Source organism: Coffea eugenioides, chromosome 5 (genome assembly GCF_003713205.1).
Source record: "Coffea eugenioides isolate CCC68of chromosome 5, Ceug_1.0, whole genome shotgun sequence".
In the NCBI taxonomy this organism is placed as follows: Eukaryota; Viridiplantae; Streptophyta; class Magnoliopsida; order Gentianales; family Rubiaceae; genus Coffea; species Coffea eugenioides.
Genome location: NC_040039.1, coordinates 34,684,259 through 34,710,628, shown reverse-complemented (window position 1 = coordinate 34,710,628; position 26,370 = coordinate 34,684,259). Strand labels below are relative to the sequence as shown.

Below are 26,370 nucleotides of genomic sequence, written 5' to 3'. Positions count from 1 at the left end.
TGAAACTTTAAGTCTGTTTATAACATATTATGGCAAAAAACCACATCAATTTCTTTTTCTCAAGTTATATGTAAAAACATAATCATACGACTGAGATCAACACTGTGAGGAAACGTGCTTCATCCTCTTTAAGATTTCAGTCCATTTGATCCATAGCTCCAGAAACTAAAGAATATATGTGAAGTTTGTAAAAGATATTAGCACTGAAATGGAATAGAATATGAACCAGTGTTTGGATCTTTCACAGCTTTGAAATTGTCAGCGCTCATTCCAAATTGACCAGAATTGCAATTTCCAATTTCCCTCAGCTTACCTGATCAAAAGGTAAACAATTCAACTTCGTGAGAGATATCATCATATGCAATTGAACACACATATAAACTGGAAATAATTGATACCCTAAAATACTTTCACCATCAACCGTATCAAAGTAAAGCAGACAAAGTTAAGCAGATTTTGCTGCAATTGTCCAGGGTTCAACAAAATGAACTCTCCTTGCTTGAGGTGCCAAATAGGGAAAAAGGAATAGGAGAAGCAGATATAACCCATAGAATGTAAGAATAAAGTCACAAACAATAATGTTGGCTGCCAATGAACTCAGAAAAAGTGACTCAACTGCACAAGGCGTGTTGAAAATATGCAGACAAACCAAGATCAGAAGTTCAATAAAAACATAAACAAAAGGATTGGAGTTGTTCTATCAGCATAGTATGGTTTCCAAAATCTACACCTTGGGTTCAGGAAAGTACAAGAATCTATTCTCATTTAATCATGATCTCCAAATGCAGCAAAGATAAACCATGAACAGCTTGAACAAATTCGCCCTCTACAACTTCAAGCACTGCCAGGCTATTAATAATTTGCAAATACTTCACTACAAAATGAGTCCATCACTTCAACACGCATCACAGGATATGATGACAGAAACAAATGTAGTTCATTCTTGAACTACCTCAGCTTAACTAAATGCAATTTGTTCAGGCACTAAATGTTATGAAGGAAAAGCAGACAAAAGCACGCTCAATTGCACAAGCACAGTAACACATACCATAAGAAATACCTTCACTCTAGTTCACATATATGGAAGTGCTTACATTTCCCTTAAACCATCCTTTTGCTAATCTCAGTAATCGTTTGTCCACTTCCACAAGCATCTATTCTTTAGCAGCACCTGAAGCAAAGCTTTATCTGCTCACATTAACCTTCCCCTTCCTCCAGAATCTTCCGAATGCACTAGCCACCTCAGCTCACACTAGCTCCTTTTACTTTTGCAAAAATTCCAGATCCTCTCCTCCTCCTCCACTCTTCTCCCCTAGAACACATTTTCTTTTGCAAAAATGAAGCATTCCTATATTTACACGTGAAGAGCAAAAAAGAATCATTTAACAGCAACTACCCAAAGAAGTTCATACCACCAATGGTCAACAATCATTTCTTCCTTCATCTTTTGACGTTTTTCATCTGCTAATGGCTTCAAGCGAACAATCTGTCTTCTAGCTTGATCATATGATGGGTCAACTTCCAAAACCTTTGTCATATCTGCATATTGTAATGAACACCAGCATAGGAAACAATAAATTGTGAAAAGCCATATGGACTATATGAGAAGATTAATGAATGCCATTGGCTTTGCGTGTGTGTGTGCTTTTGTGTGTGTGAGAAAGAGAGAGAGACAGAGAGAGAGAGAGAGAGAGAGAGAGAACAAGCAAGATTGCAGCCATTACACATATAATAAAGCCACCACAAATCATAGATTAGTCTTCTTATAAGCACAAGTTTGTGCTAGAAGTTGTCAGCAGCTGCTCAATGACAGTAAAATATTCAAATTCTTACACCGACATACCTGCTATAGTCTCTTCAAATTGTTACAACTTTTCATACACCTCTGCTCTTCTTAGCAAAACACTTATGTAGTTAAGGTTTAGCTCCAATGCTTTTGTGCATTCTTTAATACCATCATCATATTTTTTTTCTGTAAAACAAACCACCAAAAAGAACTTCATCAAAATCCAGTCAAAAACTTACCAATGCATGACATATGTATAACAATGCATATAAATAATGATATCACATTAGGAGTTATTTGCCAATCAGCCAACAGGTATTAGCAACAGATAATGGAGGCTGCTGTAACGGCAACCACCACCAAGATGCTTAGTGAGGAGGCTAAGTGTATGGGTCCTCTCCAACACAGGGAAAAGAATGGGAAAAGAATACTTTAATGGACAACAAATTATAGCTTTAGGAAAAATTCTAAATACTAAGATAAGTACCTTCTCTTCTCCAAAGATAAAGGATAAGTACATCTTGTTAATGGACAACAAATTATAGTTTTAGGAAAAATTCTAAATACTAAGATAAGTACCTTCGCTTCTCCAAAGATTAAGGATAAGCACATCTTGTCTGCCCCTATGAGCTGAAGAGAATTGATATCCAAATTTGATAGTTCAAATCAAATTGAAAGGGATACAGCTCAGATTGATGAAAACAGATCTTCGAGGAACCTTATTTGGACATAGCTAACAGACTTTCTTCCATGTTCACCATTGACACATTAAGGAGATTACATACAGATTAAGGCATAGCACGTTGCCATGGCCAACTTTCCTACTCGTCAAGATTCAAATCTATCAGCTGTCCAATGTAATTGGAACAATAATAAAAGCGAGGTCTATTTAGATCTGGCAAGAAGAGGTGTAGACAAAATGAGTATTAGCCGTTTATCACTATCAGAGCCAATATATCTTCTTTATAATAACTCAAATTCAGCCTTCATGTGACCATATCTAGATAACAATGTCACCAGTCAAGAAACTTCAAGGAAACCTATAATCATGTAAAAAGACTAAATTAAACATTCACAATTTTCACAACAATGCAGTTGCAATAATATCCACTTGTCTCTTTAACAAAAAAAAAAAAAAAGTCTTTGTTTCAGACATGAACTATGTACATGTTTTATTACAATATTATTTTTAGAATTTGCCTCAAGTTCCATCAAATGCTCTCGCAGAGAGAGTTTTTTATAACACAATCTTTATGTTTTACTACTCAGCCAAATGATACCCAAGATCAACCCATACTAATCAATTACAACATTCAAAACTGCATTCCAACTCATAGATATAGAGAAAGTTAAAGAGCAACTTTTCAAGAAATACATGCAAAAAGTACAATTTTGCCATGTATCAACTCAGCAAGATGAAAGCTTACCAGTTTATTTAACATGCAGCATGATTTGTATGGCATACTGACCGTAATTCAACAGATTTGGATATACTGGACACAGCTGGTAAAGCAATATCATACTTAGACAATGCCTCTTCATCTTGACCATCTTTAAACAATGTATTATCTTCAACTTTTGCACGTTGGCTTCTGTTAATGCTTTCTGCTCCAAAGAGAGATAGCTTAAGAGATGACAAGAACTTCTAACAAAAATACAGCTACAAGAGTTTATAAAAAGAACCAGGGCAATAACAGGACAAGAGGATTCCCACGTGACTCCAGCTTGGATCTTCACCAAAAAATTCAGCTTCAACTTCTCTTTTGACTTTCAGAATGTTTTCTGCAATGCTGACCACCCCCAAGATAAACAGCCCAATCAGATACATTCAAACCTTTAACAGAAGTTTCAAAAATCATCCTTTTCTGGTGGCTAACTACACACATTTTCACAGTCCAAGACAGTCCACATGAAGAAGTTCAATAGCAAAAGAAAAGAGTCTTGATTCTTAACCGTGAATCATAATCAAGTAAACAACAGATATGCTAGTCTGGTAGATAATCTGCCAGATAAATAAAAGAACAAATTTCTGAACTATGCTTCTTCCTACCATGAACAGAATAGTTACTATCTAATCTAGCTAAAATAAAAAATCCAATCCTATTCAAGTGTACAACAGACGACATAAATTGTATACCACTTCACCTGAAAGTGACTGAGTTGTATCATACAATTTTCACAAGTATCAAGATTGATACTGGGACAAATGATCAATACTCATCTTAAATACACAAGATGTATTTAATGTAAAACCTATTTCGCCATTGTCAACACTTTGAAATATTTCAAACTCCAACCGAATATTTATTACTGAGAATAAAACAAAGGAACAATGTGGTAAGAATACTTCTCCCAACTGCAGCAGCTGGTCCCTGGTATATTGAATATGTTCCCTACCCCAAAGAGAGTGTCTCCAGTATACAATAGAAAATTAAGAACAGATTGGAAAAATCAGCTAGAGCAAAAATAGCCCAATGGAACAAGTAAGAATATGGACCTAACAAACAAGGGTGACAATTGAGTATTGAGTATTACATGATTATGCAATTAACAAAATGGTTGCTAAGTCCATTACAACCTAAAAACTAGGGCATTAAGTTGGTTTAACATTTCGACCGGAAAAAAATAAACATCACATATCATTATATATTCAACCAATGGTGCAGAAGTTCCATGCAACTGCCCCATTTTAAAATAGAAAATAATTCAAATGCATGCAGAGTCCTTTGCAAACTATCCTTGGATGCAAAAGTAAAAAAGTGAGATCACAGCTGTTCACCACCAAGTCGTAACGAAATCAAGTGCATACAGAGTGGCAGGTGGCGATTAGATAGACAGCACGGCGATCTCAATATTCATCATTATAAGGAAAACGAAAACCACAATTTTGAGGAGGCCAGGCCTCAAAAGGAGCATCATTTTTTACTCCTTAAAACAATCTACTGGAGCTTTCATGTATGTAGGGCAATTTATGGGCTACAAGATACTCGTTAAACACCCACCTGAAGCCTACTCATGTTATCTCCATATTTACAGCAGATACACATCTTAAATGCACTACCAAGAATTAGGAACATTTTAATCAGTTCCCTCACAGGCTCGGCAAGGGTAACTACATACAATGAGATATCAATAGCAATACACGCTGTTGAGAAACAAAAGCTGTGTGGTTTTATCCAGCAAAGAAAGCAGAGGAATTACAGAGGGGCATACCATAATTAGCACCCCAAGAATGTTTTCAGAAAAGAATCGAGTACCCAAACCAAATTGTCTGAGGAGAAAACACTGATTTTGAGGAATGAAAAAAATAAGTTGAGAACTCAACAATTAAATTTTGGCCCGTAAAACTCCAGCTAAGCACATTAATATCAGCTTCATCAAGGAATCAATATCATCTTTCTCAAATCAAGACTATTCTCAAGCAAGAAGAGAAGCCAATAAGCTACATAAATGGCTTGCATCCCAGTGCTGCTGCAAAAATCAAGAATTTTTAATCACCTTAGAACTGTCATTTACGTATAAACACATCTTCAACTGTGCTAAAAGAAAGGTTCCATACACATAAATGAACAAGATTTCCATGATCCAACCACATTAACTGTTTTACTTGATACAGAGGCGAAAACACATGCTTCTTGGAAAACAAATTCCTTGCCGAACATAATGCACAAAACAACATCCTTGGAAAAAAATACCTTGCCTAACATAATGCAGAAAATGAAAAATGACATTCTTAAAAACAAATATCCTGCCAAACATTAAGCAGAAAACAAATTTCCACAAATACATTGTGCACATATCTATGTGATTATACATTTTTTCACACGTACAACTGGCCATGTTAATTTCCAATAACACAACTGCTACCATGTTTCCTGCACTAGTAAGTCCACCAAACCTCAAAATTCAAAAATTTAACAATCAAAACCAGCAAGAACAAGACTCAAACTTCCATAATCAGCTGCAAAACTTTTTCTTAAAAATGCAAAACCAAAAAATTAGCACTAAACCCAAAACTAAACTAAAATCTACAAAACGAAATACAGAATCAGCACCAAACAGCTTCACTTACACACCAAACCATAAAAATCCCAAAGTTTTCTAATCTGTTCACCAAATTATCTAAGAACTAGGCATAAATTCATCAAAAATTTAACATACTAACTAAAACTCGATAAGCCCAGAAAAAACAAACGAAAAAACCAGTACTTTTACATACCAAAAATCCAATCTTGAAGCAATGAACAGCTAGATAATTGAGGTAAACATGGACAGAAACCACAAAACCCAAGACCTGATGTGTAATTTTTAAACAGATGACAATTAGACATGAACGAGGAGAGTGGAGCGGGCGCTGCCATGAGGCTGGAAAAAAGGAGATTAGAAGAACTGGCATCGTTGTTATTGATTGAAGAGGGTTCAAAATGAGGACCAATCAGTCTGCTGCCACCTCAGCTTCCACCTCCAGGTCTATAGCTTATCACTGTCTGATCAGCCTGAACATCTCAATCAAAAGCAATCTTCGCCGTCCAAATTTTTTGAATCAAAAAGATTCAAAATTTTAGAAGTAGATGCTGAAGGGAGTTTGCAATTGCAAGGTTTAGATTTTCAGCCGCTTATTTGTGTTGCAAGTAGCCAAAGAACTAACTGAAATTACCTATAACCGTTTTACTTTCCTGCCAAGATTCAAGAATTCAGTGTTTCTCTGCACTTGGACAACAAAAGACATACTTTGCAAACACAGACAATTACCATTTCTAAGGTTAAATGTCTGTGTTGCTAATCAAAGCAAGACATATCAAATGTGGCTTTTCCATAAACAAGAAATTGCATTACAGGGAATACTTTATTCAGTCATATGACACAATGATCTTTCAAGATTTGCCTGGCAAGATCAATTGCTCCACTTTTCTTGTAGATCAGATGCAAGTTGTAAGCTGCTTCCCGACGAAGATCACAGTAGCCTGACTTTGGAGAAGCCAGACCATCTGGTTTCTCATTTGGAAGGTTTGGCATGGGGCAATCACTTTCATGCATTGTAAGAACCTTTTCATAGTTTAAAGCAGCAAGAGAAACAAGACCGACATGATGATATGCTCGAGCTATATTATACAGTGCTTCCTGACTATATCTGCAAAGCTGTAAATTATTGTAAAGAAATGCCAATCCTTGGGCCACAGACTGATGTTTGTTTTGAAGTCTGTGACCTAGGGCCAAGTTTATCAATGCAGTTCCAGCACAAAGATTGACCAAGGGAATATCTGGCATCAGCTTGTAAGCTTCCAAATATTCCCGAACAGCTGCTTGATGCTGGCTGATCATGGTAAACTGGTGCCCGAAAATGAGAGTGAGTGGTACACAACTTTTGTGCTTGGTTCGCTTGGTGTGCAAAAACTTGTTATGCTTTGAATATCGACTGTCCAGTTTTGACATTACTTTGTAATAGCAGTTCCATGCAGAAAAGCTATAAGGACGTTGATTAACAATATAGCGTGCATATTCAAAGCCGTGAGCAGGATCAGCAATAGTGTATGCTATTTGGGCTCCCAGAGTTCTAAGCTCTTCGTTCCTTTCAACAGACAAAACATTGGAGGCCAATTTCAGAGTTAAATTGATGATTTCCAATGCTTCCCAATACTTTTTCAAGGATGCTAGTGATTTGCATAACTCTATAATGAGATGATGATGTTCTGCATCTCTTATAAGGTTTGGAAGAGGAAGCTCTCTTGGCGCTTGTTGGGGAGATTCATCCTCTGAATCATCACTTATCCACTCAATTCCAGCAGCCAAAGCAGCAGCTCTTTTTGCTTCCTTCTTTTTTAGTAACTTTTTTGCTCTGGACGCTCTAGACAGATCTGATGCTGAAGCTACAGGTCTAAATCCATGAAACACAGTATCAGTCCTAACATGATCAAGTATTTTTATCCGTTCAGAAAGAACACTTTTTGATAGCTTCTTCCTTGGCCTGACCTTTTGTTGTATAGTCTCAAGAAACAATGTCTCGCGAACCACAGGAAAAAAAACATCTACAAATGCCTCTAACAATCCTTTAGCTTTATAGATTTGAGAAAGCTTCAACTTTATCTTCCCATTAAGCCACCATGGTTTTGCTGCATTTAGGTTCAAGTTAAATAGTGATTCTGATTCTTTAGGAGGACATAGAACAGAAATGGCTTCATCATCTTTATTTTCTTCAAGAAAAAGTGATGACAAAGCCAGCCGAGCATCAACACTATTCTCAAGTTTGTCTAAAGCTCTGTAGAAGTAATCAATTGATTGCAATCGTTTCCCCAGACAACAGCAACACTCAGCAATTTTCAGATACAGGCAACCATTGTTCTTAACATCATCTCCTACCAACATCATATAGTATTCTACTGCAGATTCATAATGCCCGTGATTCATTAGTGAATCTCCAATCTGAATAATCAACTGGGGATGATCATGTAAATTCTCATGTCTCAAAACATTGAAAAGAGCTTCTGCTTTTACCAAGTTTCCAAGGTGAATATGACATATTCCAGCTTTTGTGCGTAGACATAATGGCATCTCTTTCCCAGAGCAGTAAACCTGCTGTGCATGCTCAATATGCTCGAGGGCTTTATGATGTGCATTGCCTTCCATGTGTAGTGAAGCCAATATATCAACCACATTTAAATCAGGTTCCTTGCAACAATTTCTGAGATAGCTTTCCAGTACAGTGACTGCACGCTCAGATTGGCCACATTTTTTATACAGCTGGGCCGCAGTCTGTAGTACCTTTACATTGTCGGGACAGAGCTGTGAAATTTGCTCATATGAATCAGCAGCTTTCAAATAATCACCCAACTCAACATAAAGAGATGCACGGTGAAACCGCAAATTGATATCTTCAGGATCTGCTGTTATTGCTTTAGAAAGGCAGTACCTGGCTTGTCCTGTATCACCTTGTTCTACGGACCATGTCACAAGAAGCTTCCACAGAGATGCATCCTTTGGGGTTAAATGGGCAGCAATCATGTAGAAATCCAAGGCTCTCTTCTTATCACCCATCTCATTATAGATGAGCCCAAGCCTATGATATGGATCAGGAAGATTGGGAGAAAGACGAATCACTTCATAAAACATCCCTATGGCCTACAAGCTCAGAAAATCTACAATGAACAAGAAAATTGATAACCAAAAACAACCATTATAGACATTGCCCTTCTAAAGATTCCAAGCACACAACCAGAAAATGCCCAAGTCAAAATGAGATTCCGACCAGTTCTAATTAACATAAAGTGCTATGTGAAGACAAAAAGTGACCATCGTATTGAATTTCTCAAAAAGTGCGAGTAAAACTTCATAAGAAATAACTCGGCTTTTACTGAGCTTGTACAGTTACTTCACTGTGCCTAAAAGAAAACTAAATATGCTATTTTTTATAACCATTATAACTAGATCCTCAATACAAAAGGTCTGACTTAGCACAAGACTTAATTCTCATATATCCAGAACAAAGTCAATGCATTCAAACTGCAAGAAACTTATTCACTCAAAGGAGAGGACCAACACTTTGCAAAGCAGGCTAACAAAGTGAATAGATCTGTAATTTTGCATTCCTTATGAAGAAATAGTTCTTCAGCCAACATCATTGTAGATGCCCATGAATAACAAAATGCAAGATATCCAGTCAAAGCAAATGGTAAACAAACTGAAATTTACCCAAAAAGAGAGACAATTAAGGAATGGTCACCACCATGCCTTCCATAGCAGTAATTTGCATGGATATAGTTAAAACCAAATGGTAAATCAAGTAAAGATTGCCCTACAGAATGACAAATAAGGCAAGCTAAGGCCATACCTCTCCATAGCGGCCATGGGCATAATGAAGAGTAGCATCACCAAGTTTTCGAGTCACTTCAGGACTGACTTTATTCCTTGATCCCTTTCGTCGACCTCTTCTCTTGGACTGCACAAGGTAAAAAACAAGCAGTTTGCAAAATGTCCCAAAACCAAAAAAAAATAGGGTAGCATAAAACTTCAGAAGATAATGCAACAAAAAAAACCTTAAAAAACTTAAATATGAATCCAACCAATTTTATTTGTCCGCAAAGCCAAAAAAAAATGTCATGAACAGAGAAAAAAAAGATCAGGAATGTGAATGTGGCTCTCAAATTTCTTTTCCTCAGTCTTTGCCTCAAGCTGGGTATCTCGCTAAGGTGTTGGGCTGCTTGGCAGGAAAAACAAGAGAAAGATAGCTTCTTAGAAAGGTCTCCTACAGATTAAAATGGTTTTTGCAACCATCTCCATCTTGAAACACTGTCAAATTACTCAAATAAAGATGGATAAAAAAGTTACTTACACTAGTCTGAGTTGTGACTTTCAATTTGGTAGAGACAAGGTCCAGTGATATTTTTGTTTTAGGTGTTGATAATGAATTAGAGTGAGTCCCAAAAGACTTGGTACTAGCTAGTGTGCTCTTACCCAGGTTTTCATGGATTAATTCCTATATATGCATTATGAAAAGACTTACATATGTCCACTCAAGACATGAGTTAAAATAAATAAATGAAGCATATGAAGACCAATGGTTTGAGGTGGCACCAGAAACAGAATATGCTCCCCTGAAACACCCAGAATATAAACGTTAAGGTACTAACTATTCTAAGAAATCTTTATCAATAGAAGTTTCCTTTCACGATGGCAGCAATGCTTATAACTAAAATACTTGATGGAGAACATGAGAGCCAAGCTGCTGGCCTTGTTCCTGCTGCTTTTGATATAATGGTGACAGATATCAGACTGCATATGTAGGGAAGCTGCTTGGCCGCATTCTTGCTGGTTTCTCAAAATCTTAAGCATTACCAAAATCGGACTAGATTATGTTTGGGCCACGGGTGAGCAAAATGAGCAAAAAATTAAAAAAACAAGTCCACAGGTCCACGGCAAAAGTCACTCAACAGTTAAAGGAATATCTATGGCTCAGATTCCATTCGTCTACAATCTGATCAAAGAAACCCAAAAAAAAGGAAGCATTATCAACTATGGTAAAATTGAACTCAATCTATTAAAACAGCTGTTCTCCAATTATCATATACTTGTAAAAGCTCTTTAATATAAGTCCAAAAGAACAAAGAAACAGCCAAAAAGGAGGGGGTCATTTCACAGGATTGCCAATCACTTTGTCACCAAAGAGGTTGCAAGGTCAAGAAAAATCTTACTCAAAATGAAAACTGGAAAAGGAACCAACAAGAGTAATTTTTTCCCCCAAAAAATGAAAAAAAGGAACTATATTAAAGAGAATTACGTGGGTGAATCCAAAACATGGTTGCATAGATATGGCGTTGTACTTTATTGAACACATTACAAGAGTGAAACAACATGAAAAGACACGTCCTTTTCATCAACTGAAAGGTCATACCTACCACATTGAAGCATGAAAACTAAGCCTTTAGGTTTCACAGTGCATCTTGGCTAGTGCAAAAAGTTAATCATAAGTTGTATTTTCAATGCGAAATTATTTTTTTTTAGTCAATGCATTCATAATAAAGCAGATGCATGAATGCAGCACAATGTTACAAGAAAAAGACATGATTTTGAAATTGTCTAGACTAGTTAAGCTCGAAATCCTCCAACTTAGCCACAAGTGCAAGAGCAAAAATTGGTGAAAGCACAAAGCTATGGTGGAAAAAAGTGAACATGCATGAATACCATACCTTCCTGGATCTTCTTCTAGAGCCATAATTCATGAGTTCCATTATTTCTTCCATGGTTGCACCAGAAACATCCTCTTGTCGTTGCCGTGGTTTTTTAGCTGCAGGTACTTCCCTGCCACACCACCAATGAAAGAAACGAAAAGAACATAATATCAGCAGAGCATTGAGCAAAAAAGTTGGAAACTTGAGAAAAAGAAAAAACTTTTAAGGGGATTCCAATGGGAAGTATTAAATCACATGCCAAAAAATTCATTTTTCTTTCCTTCTTTAGGTACATAAGAAAACATTAATTCCTTTATGTGCAAAAAATTACAATGAGAACAGACAGTTTCACAATGGTTCAATTGTTTTCAGTGAGTAGATGCCACCTTACTGATACCAAAAATTGACATAGGAGACTCAAACAAAGCCACACTTACTCTCTACCTCCCTAGGTAGGCCATCTAAGAGACCCAGCAATGCCATGGCAATATCAGGTTTTAGCTGGAGACAAAAGAAAGCTAAATCACCATTACCACCCACTCAAAATTGGAAACTCGCCAAGATTCCAAAAAATAAAGCAATGAAGAAAAAGGCTAGATCATCTGATCAAAGACAGCTAAATGAAGCTGTTAAGAAGTAACCAGGTAGCACATTCAAAAGAAACGAGATACAGAAACAACAAAGTCAAACTGCAAATATATATATATGCCAGTGTGTGTAAACTTCTATAACCTCAGCAAAATCTTCAATAAAACCAGAGGAAAAAGATAGCTCCTATATTAGCGCGACCAATTCTTTCAAATTTTTACAATGTAGGTCGCCCTTATTTAGTTCCATCAACAACAACAACAAGAGAAGCAATCTTCTATAACCTCAGCAAAATCAACAGCCGGATGACTTGATTGTTTCCAAAATTTATTAAACATGTCTTATTGAAGCAAACAGAACACAATTTGCATGAAGCTCTTGATAGGAAACAAACGATGAATTTTCAATCAAAATCACAATAACAAGAAGACGGAACTAAATAAGAGCGACCTACGTTGTAAAAATTTGAAGAATTGGTCGCGCTAATAGAGGAGCTATCTTTTTCCTCTGGTATTATTAGCAATACTCATTCAAAGGACTTGAAGAAATAGTGCAAGTTGCTTTTGATTAGCAAATAGTCAGAAGGAGAGAGAGAGGGTACCCTTGGGGTATGGCTTGGAGACGGGCCTTGCGCTTTTTGGCAGCCAAAGCTTCATAGTCGTGCTCCAGGCGCTGGAATTGTTCGTAAGGCTGGAGCCCAGATGCGTCCTCTTTGGTAAAAGCCAGAGGATCCATGTCATCACTGAACCTGAATTTATACCCTTCTTCCTCTTCATCCTCATCATCATCATCTTCTTCTTCTCCTTCAATATTAGCCATAGTGTTAGCAGTAGTGCCTTCTCCTTCATCATCGACTTCATGTTCTTCTTCCAATTGTGATTCCAATTCCATAGGATGCTCATCTGCATGGAACTCACTGCTGCTACCTACAACCCCAGCACCCTCGCCCTCCTCCATTCTGCTCTCCACCCAAGCGCTAATTGAACTCTGCAAAGGAAAAGCCAAAAGCCTTAGGGTCCGTTTGGTTGGACTGAAAATATCTTTCATAAAGTCATTTTCCTGGAAAATCACTTCCTTCTCCATAATATTCTGGTGTTTGGTTACTTAGTGAAAATATTTTCCAAATTCCTTTTTTTCATAATTTTCTGGTATTTGGTTTGTCAGTGAAAATATTTTCTGACTTCCTTTTTTAGTATTTGTTGATATGTTGCAATATTTCCTATTCTCAAAACATTCCTCTCATTACAAGTTGTTTTTAGTTTCTATCCATTATAATCATATTATCATTTTTAGTACGAATCAATTGAACTTGTAAATAATCACAATAAATTAGCTCATAATTTGAATCGTATAATGATTCATTATTCAACAGTTATTCTTTTAAGCTAAGAACCTCAGTGCTAATGAACTCCTATAACTACCAGAAAGCAGCTTAAAATTTCAATAAATAAAGATATTTCAACCAAATGTTTTAGCCAAATGGAAACTGCAGGTCATGGCTGCGTTTGGATTGAGTGTTTTTGCACCTGTTTTTGAAAAACTGTTTTTCACATTCCAAATGCTACAGTAATGTGTATTTCAAAAACAACTTCAAAAACACCATATCCAAACAATATATCAAAAACAACTCCAAATATATTTCAATTATGTATATTTAATTTATATATTTTAATAAGTATATTTCAATTTGTATATTTTAATTATGTATTTTAATATGTATATTTCAATTATATTTTAATATATTTTAATATGTATATTTCAATTATGTATTTTAATATGTATATTTCAATTATGTATATTATATATATATTATATTAATATAAATATATTTATTTCAATTATGTATAATATTATATATATTATATCAATTGAAATAAATATTATATATTTATATAAATACATTTATTTATATATAAATTTATAAATATATTTATTCAATTTTGTTTTATAATATATATTAATATATGTTAATATGTATATTTCAATTATGTATATTATACATAAATTATATTAATAATAATGTATATTATATATATTATACATTTCTAATATTATATATTTATACATACATATTATAAATATTTTATTTTATTTATAATATATTTATAATATATTTACATAAATATTATATGTTATATAAATTATATATAATATAACGTATAATATATTATACATTTATATAAATGTACATTTATACATAATATATAAATATTTATGTATATTTATAATATACATTTATATTATGTATAATATATAATATAATATATTTATACATTTATATTAATATACATAATATTAATTTTACATTTATACATAATATTAATACATGTATACATTTATATTAATTATATTAATACATTTCTACATAATATTAATATATATTTATAATTTATTAATTTATACATTTATATAATATTCATTTATAATTTATACATTTTTAATAATATACACTTATACATTTAAATATACATTTATATTATGTATTATATATATTAATACATTTATACATTTATATTAATATACATAATACTCCCTCCGTCCCGTTTTGTTAGTCTTGGTTTTTTTTTCACACAGATTAAGAAAGTGTAATTAATTTGGTTGGAAACATAAATTTAGATTAATAATTTCCTAAAATACCCTTATGCTAATCACGAAGAGTGCCAATTAATATCAGTTACAGCTAATGGGTTAGTATTGGAAAAATTTAATGTATTCAATGTAGTGGGTTAGTATTTAATAACAATGTATTAATAACAAGATATTTAATAAGGGCATTTTAGACAATTTGAAAGATTACTACATTTCTTAATGGGAAAGTGGACTATAATTTGGGACGGACGAAAAAGGAAAACAAGATTAACAAAGTGGGACGGAGGGAGTATTAATTTTACATTTATACATAATATCAATACATATGTACATTTATATTAATTATATAAATACATTTCTACATAATATTAATATATATTTATAATATATTAATTTATACATTTATAATATTCATTTATAATTTATACATTTATAATAATATACACTTATAATTTATAATATATTTATAATATTCATTTATAATTTATACATTTATAATAATATACACTTATACATTTATAAATATATTTATATTATGTATTATATATAATATAATACATTTATATATTTTTATATGAATATATAAATATATTTATTGATAAATATCTATAAATGTATTATAAATGCATATTTATATAAAAATATAAAATTTATAATTTATAATTTGTACATTTATATAATATTCATTTATAATTTATTCATTTATAATAATATACATCTATACATTTGTAAATATAAATGGATCATAAATGCATAAATCTATATTTATATAAAAATATAAAAATTATAATATTCTAAAAATACTCAAAAATGTGTTTCAAAAATACCTCTAAAAATAATCCAAAAAAATCTACAGTAAAAGTTTTTCATATAGTTTTTGAAAAACAACCCCAAAAACAACTAATCCAAACGGACTTGTTTTTCAGATTCAAAATGCTACAGTGGTGTTTTTGAAAAACAAACCCAAAAACAGCTAATCCAAACGGACCCCATATTATCCAAAAGAAACGTATATCAGAATATTAAAGAAAAATGACATAAACCACCAACAGATCAGTGCACAGGCTAAGTATCAACAAAAAGACACCTTGCAGCACTGCAAAGGGATGAAATAAGTCAAAAAGTAAAACAAAAGAGACAACACTCAAGATTTTAACAACACAATAGCACATAACAGAAATCAGATAAGCATCTACAATCTATCTCACATCATAGCTCTCCCTTCTTCTCCCTAGTTCCTTCACACCCCCTCAACATCCCTCTAATGTAGTCATCATCTCTAAACTTGCTCTCTCAAATAAATTCATGGCAATAAACGATGCTTGCTGCCATCACATGGTAGAGAAATTGTATCATTTGTCTTCTGCTTGAGACCTGATCAAGTACTCTTGACACTTTTTCCAAAAAAAGAAGACATTAATGGAGCAACAGACACGTGTCCAGAGAGCAATGGATCCAAATTCAAATCAGATTTGTCAACCTGAAAGTATGGGCAACTTCATACAACCTGTAGAACCTAGCTATAAGTTGACCAACAGAATTACTACTCGCGCAATGAAGTGTAACAAACACACAAGAGTTTTCCTAACAAAATAAAGCAATTATATGTATTATCACTGAGACTACATCAACGAGTAATTCATTTATTAATCACAGCAGGAAAAGGATTTAATATAGTAAGCTATATGACAATTGTCATAGACTATTATGAGTTCATAAATACATGCTTATAACAGGAGTTTCATTCCTTACAGTTGCAATATTAACCTCCAATTGCACCTTCAACCCCGTTTACCTGCATGCTAAGAAGATCAACAATAATAGCATCAAAATCACTGGGTCAAGACTTGTCAAGCAATTCGGCACATAGCTTGAAGTTAGCACAGATTAAAAAAAAAAAGACAGAGAAAAATAATTGAATACTACCAGTAAGAGAATCACTCCACTTTGAATTATAATGAAAGGAATGACAAATGAATATATTTTGGAAGCACACGTGATGTTGGAGGTTATATCAAAAAGCTACAAATTTTTGTTAGGATGATTTTCATGATTACATGACCATATAAATGTATTTTCACAAAAATTGATTCCGTCCCTACCCTTGACTTGATCTTTAATTCGTGAAACAGAGTTAAGGCTTCTGGGATCCCTTCTGATGAGAAAGTGAAGTTTGCATATGCAATCAACATAAGAAAGCTAGTCAAGCCACCACTACCAGCAGGATACTGGGGAATTCTGACCAAGGCTGAAGACCATGTCGATCAACCGATATATAAAACAGCAGAATTGATCAACAAGAGCAAATACAATGTATCTGATGAATATGTTCGATCATTTATCGATTTTCAGGAGCTAAATTATCATGAAGGGACCACAGTAGGAGCAAAGGCGAGTGGAATTACTGATTGGAGACACTTAGGCCATCCACAGTGGACTTTGGTTGGGGAGGTCCTGTTACAGTTTTTCCTCTGTCAAGAAACCTGCTTGGAAGCGTTGAGCCCCGTTTCTTTTTGCCCTATTCTTCAGCAAATGAAGGGGAAAAGGATGGTTGTAAACTTTCTGTGTGTTTGCAAGAACATGCTGTTTCAGGTTTCAAAGAAGACATGAATAAGTTGAAGAATTTAGAGCCTGGATTCCTTTGAATGAAGGGTTTCTTGTTATCTTTGTCTATGTTCCCGTCAAATTGAAGAGGTTTCAACTTGGTGAAATTGGCAAACCTTATAAGGGTCTTTGGACAAATGACCTTTTGCCTCAACATTTTCATTTGGTCCCGCAAATAAATGGGGAGTTGAAGGCGAACAATTTTTAGTGTATGTCTAGTTATAAAATCAAAGTCAACAGGCTAAATACTCTCTCTGCAATTAGACATTAGATCAACATAATGCAAATTTTACAAGTAAAAGCTACTCGCATGTATGGCTACGGGACTGAAATCCTGATATCATACCAATTAAGAAACGTGTTGATGACACAGGATTTGGGTCAGTAAAGTATTGAGAGAAGCAATCAAACAACCAGAAAGACAGTCAGAATTGCAAGTTCAAGTTCCCAATAGGCAAAAGCCACAGAAATTAGTAATCAGATTCCAAGAATCATAAAACCCCCAAAACTCAGCAGCCAAATTAATTCATTGGCATCAATCAAATCAAATGTAACCCTAATCAGGTAAGAACAAACTAAAACAAAAGCAACCCACAAAAATTCATTCAAATCCAACTTCAAGAATCTACACCAGTAACTCTAGACAATTTTTCAAAGGAAAAGGGAGGGAAAAAAACTAATAAGAGACTATCATACCTCTGGAAATACTTAAGGAGTCTTCACCCTTGTTGGAGATGCTGTTGCAGGAACGGGGATGAGATGTCGCTGGAGATGGTTTGCCGAAGAAGGGATTGGTTTGCCTATGAGATGTCGCTGGAGATCGTCTTTTATCGCTGCCGCAGAAGGGATCGTCTTTTATCGATGGTTTTCCGTTGAAGGCTGTGAAAGAAGTCTGATTTTACTAAAGGAATCGGTGTAACTTATTTTTCATCAGAAATCATTTTCCCAAATTAAATTGCGTCCAAACAGTGGAATGTTTGGAAAAAATGTTTTCCGTCCAATTAAACGGACCTTACTCCTGTATATTCGAGCCGGAATTGATTAAAAGCTATTATCACTTTACTTTACCATACCATTAAATCAATTTAACGAGTTAAAGACCTTTAATCATGTATATTTTCCCGCAACTGGAGCTAGGATTGATTAAAGGTTATTATCATTTTATTTCTCTTTAATGTTTGGTACCACTATCAATTTCTCTCTTAACATTATTATCTTTTAGTCGTTTTACTCCAAAATTAACGATCAAATTTAACGAAATTTGTTAATTGAAGTGAAAGACATATTTAGCTCTTAAAATTACTATCTCTTTACTCTCATAAACTATAGCCTCGTTATCAATTTACCCCCTGGAGTTATGTATTAGGCAATTTACCTTGCCATTAAACCAACTTAGCGAGTTAAAGAACTTTAGAAAAACAATAAAAAAAAATTAGAGTGACTCTTCTCCTTTTATTATCAAGAAAAAAGTCAAAGTGTTAATCTCTTTTTTCTTGACAATCTTATTAATATTAAAAAAATAGAAAGATGGGGAGAGGTAGGGTGAGGTGGGAGAGAGAGATAGAGAGCGAGAGAGAGAGAGAAGAACTCAATTCTTTTTTAAAAAAATAAAAATAAGAAAGAATTAAATACTTTTATTATTTTAAAATTATTTCACTATTCTATTTACCATCAAATTCCAATCATAATCCCAACAATCTTAAAATAATATGATAATGTTAGACTCTATTTTGTTTTCTTTCCTTCCAAAATATAATTTTCTGTCTCCTTCTTTCCTATCTCCTTTTCTTTTTCTAGTATTAATAAGTGTGAAAATAATTTTTGAGAAAAAGATCTCTTAAAGTGAAAAATAAGGAAGAATAATCATTCCAACTTTTTATTTTTAATTACATATAAAAAAGAAAAATATATTTAAAATTTTTTTACCATACTAGTTAAATTATCGATGAGATAAAATATTTAGAAAATAATGTTAGGAATTAAAGCGATTGTATCACTATAATTTCAAGAGAAAAAGTGATAATAACAATGTGATAATGCTATAGAATAAAGGGGTATTTCTGTCCAAAAATTCTTAACATGTTGAGATGAATTATTTATGGGGATGAAGTGGCTAAAAGATAACGTTAAGAAATAAATTGACAGTAGTTATATAGTTTAAGGGGGTAAAGTGATAATAACCCATGATTAAATAGTCTAATGGCTATTTACTTAAGCCCAACCGTTAAATCCATCCCACCCAAGCTCACCCAACCCAACATCACTGTCATTTGTCATATGTTTTCACTTTTATTTCATCCATAGAATTAGGGTAAATTTCCCAAACCTCCCCTAAAGCTTTACACAATTACAGGTAGCTCTCCTCAAATTTAAAAAATTATATTTATCTCCCTTACTTTTACTTTTTAGGTAACAAAACCTCAAATAAGATAAGCAAAAAAAATGGTGTGAATATCCTAAACCATCCTCCTGGATTATTTTTTAAGTTCAAAATTACCTCTACCATCTCCATTCCTTTATCACTACCGGTCACTCCACACTACCATCTCTCTAGCTCCTCTTCCACTAGAAAAAAAAAAAAAAAGACTGCAATATATGTTGAACATTAAGCCCATGTTCCATCCACTAAGCCTCCTATAAGTTCTCTCTCTCCCTCCAATAGTCAATCTATCAAGACATCAGGCTACCTATTTGATTCAATGTTGCCAAATTGTAAGGAAACTTACTAGCGTTGTTTCTTTCTGGAACTCCTTCATGTTTTTATACTTTTTAACGAAATATAACAATCTAACTTAAGACTCCTAATGGTTTCTTTCAAACTTGAAGTTGAATTAGCTAAGTAGTTTCTTCAGTTAATGATGACAATAACCAACTTGTACAAGTGAAAGCTCATTCCATTACCCTAAAAATCATTAGTTAATCCAAAGAGTTTTACAACTCTCATAACTAACCACCAACTAACTACAAATTGAAAATTCATCCAATTAATTGAGAACTACTTTATAAGTGAGGGTCACCTTCATAAGGGTTTTACTTCTCCTCTTTGAAAAAACTTATAAACTCAAATTTTTCCATACCTATACAATAATCAAAGTATATTTCTATATAAATATCACACTTGAAAGCTTGTATTTTGTGTAGGCAAAATTCCCTCTTCTTCTCATATTTGAGGGTATTTGTAGGTGGTGAAATTTTGCCCTAAAAGCCTTTCCAACAATCAAAAAATTAGTTGTTGATAAACTAGTCGTTGGAACTATCGGACGCCTAATATGAATTCTTTGTGTCCAACACTCGATCAGATGTTCGATCCAAATCTTCTGCATCTAACAAATGCATCCGAAAGGAAGTTAGAATGTATCGATCTTTACTCTCAATGGTGCATCCACTAACATTCGTTGTTCCTTTTGCATTTAAATACTCTTCATATATAATTTCAATTTTTCAAAACGGGTCTGTCTAATGGGCACCTATTAGGATGTACTTCAGTTATTAGAATTTTAAAAAAGTGGCATTAACTAGAAAAAGTGCATAAATGTAAGAAAGGATACTAATTATTAATATATGAATATATGTAATAAGTTAGGTGAAATTTTAATGTGTTAATGAGTGCCTAATGGCATCCGTTAGAAAAATTATTTCAAAAATTAATATATGAGATCTATCTTCATAGGCAAACATTAATAAATGTGTCTACTATTAAGTTAAACATCTTTTTTTTTAAACAAACGATACCAATTATATATATATTAACACTTGAAATTACAAGAGTTAATTACAAAACGGGGTAACTACCCCCAATATCTTTCCTAGCTAGTTCTGATAACCAAGATGGGAATGATCCCTCCCATTCAATTATCCTAACTGACTTAACTGCAAATTGAGCCAAAGCATGGCTACAAGTATTAAGTTAAACATCTGCCAACCTCAATTGTCCATTTATCTCATGAGATTATTATGTTAGGGAAAGAGAGCATGTCCATGTTCAGTTTTCCACTTCTCGAGCATCCTATGATTATTATAAAAACCTAGCAAAGAATTTGTACTTCATAATTTGACAAAGTATATAAGGAGACTTTGTTGATGGTTTCCCGAGTAACTTCATTTTGCTGGCCTTTATGTAGCTTGGAATATGTTGATGAGACATCGGTTTAATGATTAAAGTTAAGGTTTTAGAAATTAATGATCTTTTATTCTAAGTATATGTTAGTCTTTATCATACTATTTGTGGGTTATCACGTGTAATATTGTTTCACTTGATTGTTTAGTTGTAATTCAGGTGCATTAATCCCACCAACATGGGTTTTTAGTAAGCATGCCAAAAATAAAATACTTCAAACAATAGTTTTGGAATGTGGGTTACATATAATCATATAAACGTACGTCATTGGAAATGAAACTAGTAGTTCCGAATTTGAGATCAGTACTTACGCCTATCATATATAGCATCAACTCATGCTAAGTCCAAGCCAAACTTCACTACCTAACTTTGTCAAAAAAATATATATATATTCACCACCTAAGATTTCATAATCTACAATTGGATTATCTCATATGGAAAAAACTGCACAAAACAACCCTCATATTTTGTGTTTTAACTTTTTATTTTATCCTTTGCTTTTAAATTAGGCATGCATTTATATCCCTCACAAAAGTGAAACACACTGATTTGTCCCAAAATCTGATTTTGCTCACTTTTTAACTTGAAATCATGATGGAATCAACGCGGTAACGAATTTTATAGGATGAAAAGGACGAATCAGGGATTTTGACCTACCCATGACTCTAATTTTACTTTTTTCTAATTTTAGTTTATCCTAAACTTCTAATCACTCGAGTCATATCGGATCAAGTATAAAGTTAGAGTCATGGATCGGTCAAAATCTGTGATTTGCCATTTTACTCTAAAATTCATTAGGTGTCGATCTGGTGATGGATTGCAATGAAAAAAGTGATGGGAATTGGATTTTGGACCCAGATTGGCGTATTTCACTTTTAGGAGGGATGCAAATACATCGTTTTAAATGTAATAGATAAATAAAGTAGAACTGCAAAATGCGAAGGACATCCCGTGCATTTTTCCCACATCATATTCCATGAGTTTCATGCATAACAAATTCTGAAGTGATTGAATAAGAATGTGTATCATATCCAAAAAGTGTCATAACATAATCCTTTCAAATTCTCTATCTTTACATAGGTTTGATAAATTTAATACTAGTTTCAGGTCTTTCAACAAATATGGTCATTACGAAGGTGGTAGTAAATCAACTTGGAGATGTGCATAATTCAGTTTGTACAATAAGTTATTGATAAGTGTAAATTGCTTAACTGTTTGTGTAAGTTGATCCAATGTCCACATATCAAATGTTAACCAAAAATGTTAAAAGAAAATTGACCATGTGTAAGAACTTCAGAAAATTCCGGATGCTAAAGTCATCAAATGTACTACTATAAAATCCCAGACTTTGAGTTTTAAATTGCTACATCAAAAAGTTCAATCCAAGTTATTACTTATTAGTAGACAAATTGTTAGTAGCCCTAACCAAGATGTTATGTACCAATCTATATCCTTTCTCCAAACCTATGTGGTGCATTGGGTGTCAGAGTTAACCTTTTAGAATCTTGCATGGCATGATGCTTGTTGATCCATCACAGCCTTTGAGAGCTGACCTATATGAACAAAACAGGCAATTTGCATTCTTGAGTGTTGAGACCCTTCACAGTGTTGATGCAACTAATTGAATGGATCGCTGGGCGGTATACAATGTGATTTTCCTGGATACTATATACCATTAGGTGCAACCACATTCAGGGTAAGAAATTTTGTTGAGGGTCAGCAGCCTGTGAAGATGTTCTATTGGGGCCAGTAATCAGCTCAATCCAACCCCTTTTCCCGTAAGATTAATCAACACAACCAAGAAGGTGAGGATGAATAGTTGCACCAAGAAATGTTTAAACCCCATATCCTTGATTTGGTGTATATATTAGGTTGGTGCAAATTGCGATTGCTCCTTACCAAAAGGATCTGACTGTCAAAACCAAATAGTTCACTTGACTACAGATGATGCGATTGAGCACGAGACCCAAAGTGTACAAGTAGACCCTGTGAAGGTGCCCCTAGGCCCAGTGACACGAGCACGAGCTAAGAGATTCAAGGAGTCCCTCCAAGCCTTGGTACGTGCCATCCAAATCCAAGAGAAACCGGCCATTGAAGGAATTGAGTTGGAATATCCTTGCACAACTACTAAAATGCTGCTTACAATTGAAGATGCAAGTGTTCAAGCTCCAAATAGCGGGCCAAGCTGCAGTTAAGTACCCTCGCTGAGCCGTACGGGGATCTCGCTTAAGATCTATAGTTAGTTGGGCTAGCTTTCGGTCAAGTGGAGGCCCAAGGGCCTGGCCGAACTTTTCTTGTTATCTTTCCAATTTATTAGGTCTTAGTCACGGCTATTAATAGCCTCAAGCCGCATGTTACATTCAATTTTTGAGAGTATTGAATAAAATTTCCAGAATTTCGTCCATTCCTTGTGGCAAATTCCCTTAGCTTGTGAAAGCTAAGTTGAACATCCTAGAGTTGATCCTAGGCTGTTCTTGACTTATCAATCAAGCACACATACTTGATTGTGGCGTCCTCTACCGTTAAATCTGTTCTTGAGTGGTCCAAGTTCGGGTTCAACTCCATCCAATCTTCATCGTGTTCCTCTAGATCCGAAGTTGCTTCCGCGTCTCGTATCAACAGAACTAATAGAAAATCTGATTCAGCTTCTAAGATTTCATCCCAGTGTTGCCTAGCTATTCAATTGGCCTTACCCTGGAATGCACTTATGGATTCTCATTTGCTCTTTTGACTTCCTGGATCATGCTGGTAAGTCGTAACATGTTGATTGAGCAAATGCGACTCTAGACTGAAGATGAAGTTTTACTTGGTGAGATGACTCGGCAAATTAGCATTGCAGATTTCATATATAGTTACGATGTTAACTAGTAAATTTTCATTCATAATTCAATAACCAACTGCATTGCATTATTAAGTTAAATAAAAGATTTTTAGGCAATTTTGTTTTCCTACTTTCTTATTCTCGAGTGCGTGTGATTGAACAAATTAAGCTACATGGTTGAATATTACTGTGGGAATTTCATGATGGACTAGAATGAAAATATCAGGAAAATCCACCAATTTGAAGTAACAGCACCTAAATTTTAGTTGTAGATGGCACCATGACATAGCTACGTCATTGGCATAGATAACTGTTCCCTTCTAATTATCTTCTGCAGAAATTTTTACGTGAATTATTGGTTTAAGTATGGTTTAAACCCCACTGCCAAAATGGCACCTACTTCTCCTCCCGTTTCATGTACTAGGAATTATTATCAGTACCTCGATCTGGCTTGATATCTTGATTACCAATTCAAGGTGACACCTACACAAACTGATTCTTGATGCCCTACACATTCAAGTTAAGAAAATCTTTTGAAAGCTCAGTCATTGATTTACAACTTGAAGTACTGCTTCTCAGCTGCCACTTAGGATGGAATTCTAAATTAAATTGACAGAGGGAACTAAAACAAGAAGGTTAAAATTGATCCTCTATCAACAGTAAAATAAGATCATAGACTCGGTCCTTGGATCCGCAGAACTTGACTTCTTGTTTAAGTATTGGCTTTTTATGATTTTACTCAACAAATTAAAGAAACCTAAAGATGAATTTCCTGCAAAGTTATTCAATCGTTCATCTTTTAAGCTATCAATGTTCCCGCCTTTCTCTAGCACTAAAGAAATAGCAAATGCTGAAGTCACAATATCAATCAATGTTGAGCTAAACTAGATCTACAACTATCCAGGACAATGAAGGTGTGCTTTTTAGTGGGAAGATTAATTACCTTGCTGTTAAGTGGTATGCTGCAGCCAATCTGATAATTGGGTGGCAGCCTGTGTTTGATATCATGAATGCTCTCAGGAATCAGAATATTCAAACAAATCCAGTGACCTACAATTGAAAGATGATTTCTTGAATATTAGATTTACCTTCACTACTCTAAATTCAGAAGAGTTCATTTGTCAAATAACTTCACAAATTTTACAAGATATGCTATACTTCACAGTTCAAAAATACCTCTGTTAAAGTAATTTCAGCCTCCTACGCTACATAGTTTTAGCTGTATTTTAAAAGGCCTGGATCTTTTCCTTCTTTTGAGAGAAGGACTAGACCTAGGGCCTTCCTTCCTTAGTTTCGTTTCCTCTTTTTTTTACTGGGCTTCTTCTTCCTGCTTCGTGTATAATCTCTTCACAACACACTTTGCCCCACAATCTGGAAAATTTGTGAGATCATAATAACGTGGTGCAATTTCAATCAGCCACTGTCCATCAATAGCAGTTACCATGCGGATAAAATTCCTTCCAGTTACCATCCGTTCGTTATACATAAGCCATTCTAAGGGTCCAAGTGAACCTTTTGATTGTCTTTCACAGTCAAGTAATCCCCACTGCACTCGAGGTGACCACCAACATGGAAAAAGCCAGCCAACATGGCTTTCGGATGCTAACATAATAGTCATGGCTGCTGTTAAACAGATACAGCGGAACGGAAGAACAAACAAGAACAAGCAAGAACAAATTTGGGAGAAATCAGATTTTTCTATTAGGGTTCGGAATGTATCAGATATTTTGTACAGAATGGATATAAGGTATATATATACAACCAAATAACCAAAACAGACTGGATCCAAAAATTAGGCCCAAAAACCGAGACCCAAACTAAAACGGATACAATATCTAATATATACTGTAAGCTCAGCGGAGGTCGAAGATCTGATTCAAGGTATTTCAACAAGTCTCTACCTTGACTTGAATCTTCTCGGAAACAGATGTAGCAGACGCACTGATGAAGTGCCAGACGTACTCAGAGTCTTCTTTTACCATCAGAATTGTCTCTAAGTACCATCAGAATTGTCTCTAAGTACCATCAGAATGCCCATAAGGGCTATCAGAAACTTAGGACATTTAGCAAGTCCAAACAGTGTTTGAACTTACTATGAGGAACCGGCTTGGTGAACATGTTAGCAGGATTATCAGCAGTGCCAATTTTCTTCACCTTGATCCTTGTCTCAAATCTCAAGAAGTGATATCGGACATCAATGTGT

The 26,370-nt window shown here is 34.3% G+C and overlaps 1 protein-coding gene, 1 long non-coding RNA gene and 1 other non-coding gene across 4 annotated transcripts; all 3 read right to left on the bottom strand.

Annotated features, from left to right (window-relative positions):
- Nucleotides 1-31: 31 nt before the first annotated feature.
- LOC113772063 lies at nt 32-2,885 on the bottom strand. Its single transcript, XR_003468467.1, has 4 exons — nt 2,366-2,885; nt 1,844-1,972; nt 1,095-1,539; nt 32-313 (listed from the first exon to the last, which is right to left on the bottom strand). It is a non-coding gene; the product is annotated as an uncharacterized LOC113772063 (long non-coding RNA).
- Nucleotides 2,886-4,737: 1,852 nt separating this feature from the next.
- On the bottom strand, nt 4,738-4,840 carry LOC113772708. The gene has a single exon (XR_003468666.1). It is a non-coding gene; the product is annotated as a small nucleolar RNA snoR103 (small nucleolar RNA).
- Nucleotides 4,841-5,969: 1,129 nt separating this feature from the next.
- Nucleotides 5,970-13,022, bottom strand: LOC113772059 (general transcription factor 3C polypeptide 3-like). Of its 2 annotated transcripts, XM_027316598.1 has the most exons (5): nt 12,638-12,717; nt 11,886-11,949; nt 11,467-11,578; nt 9,612-9,719; nt 5,970-8,902 (listed from the first exon to the last, which is right to left on the bottom strand). In XM_027316598.1, exons 3-5 carry the CDS (start codon nt 11,518-11,520, stop codon nt 6,641-6,643), a joined length of 2,424 nt encoding a protein of 807 aa, XP_027172399.1. In that variant the 5' UTR covers nt 11,521-11,578; nt 11,886-11,949; nt 12,638-12,717; the 3' UTR covers nt 5,970-6,640. The 2 variants fall into 2 exon arrangements, with proteins under 2 accessions (XP_027172399.1, XP_027172398.1); XM_027316597.1 differs by lacking the exon at nt 11,886-11,949 and having other exon boundaries at nt 12,638-13,022.
- Between the last annotated feature and the right edge of the window lie 13,348 nt (nt 13,023-26,370).

Excerpts from the sequence above, each read along its gene's own strand:
- LOC113772059 (XM_027316597.1), bottom strand. The coding sequence starts at position 12,993 with ATGGAGGAGGGCGAGGGTGCTGGGGTTGTAGGTAGCAGCAGTGAGTTC. Across the intron at positions 9,720-11,466 it reads CTAGAAGAAGATCCAGGAAG|TCCAAGAGAAGAGGTCGACG; the intron begins GTATGGTATTCA and ends TACCTTGTGCAG. Across the intron at positions 8,903-9,611 it reads CCCATGGCCGCTATGGAGAG|GCCATAGGGATGTTTTATGA; the intron begins GTATGGCCTTAG and ends CTGAGCTTGTAG.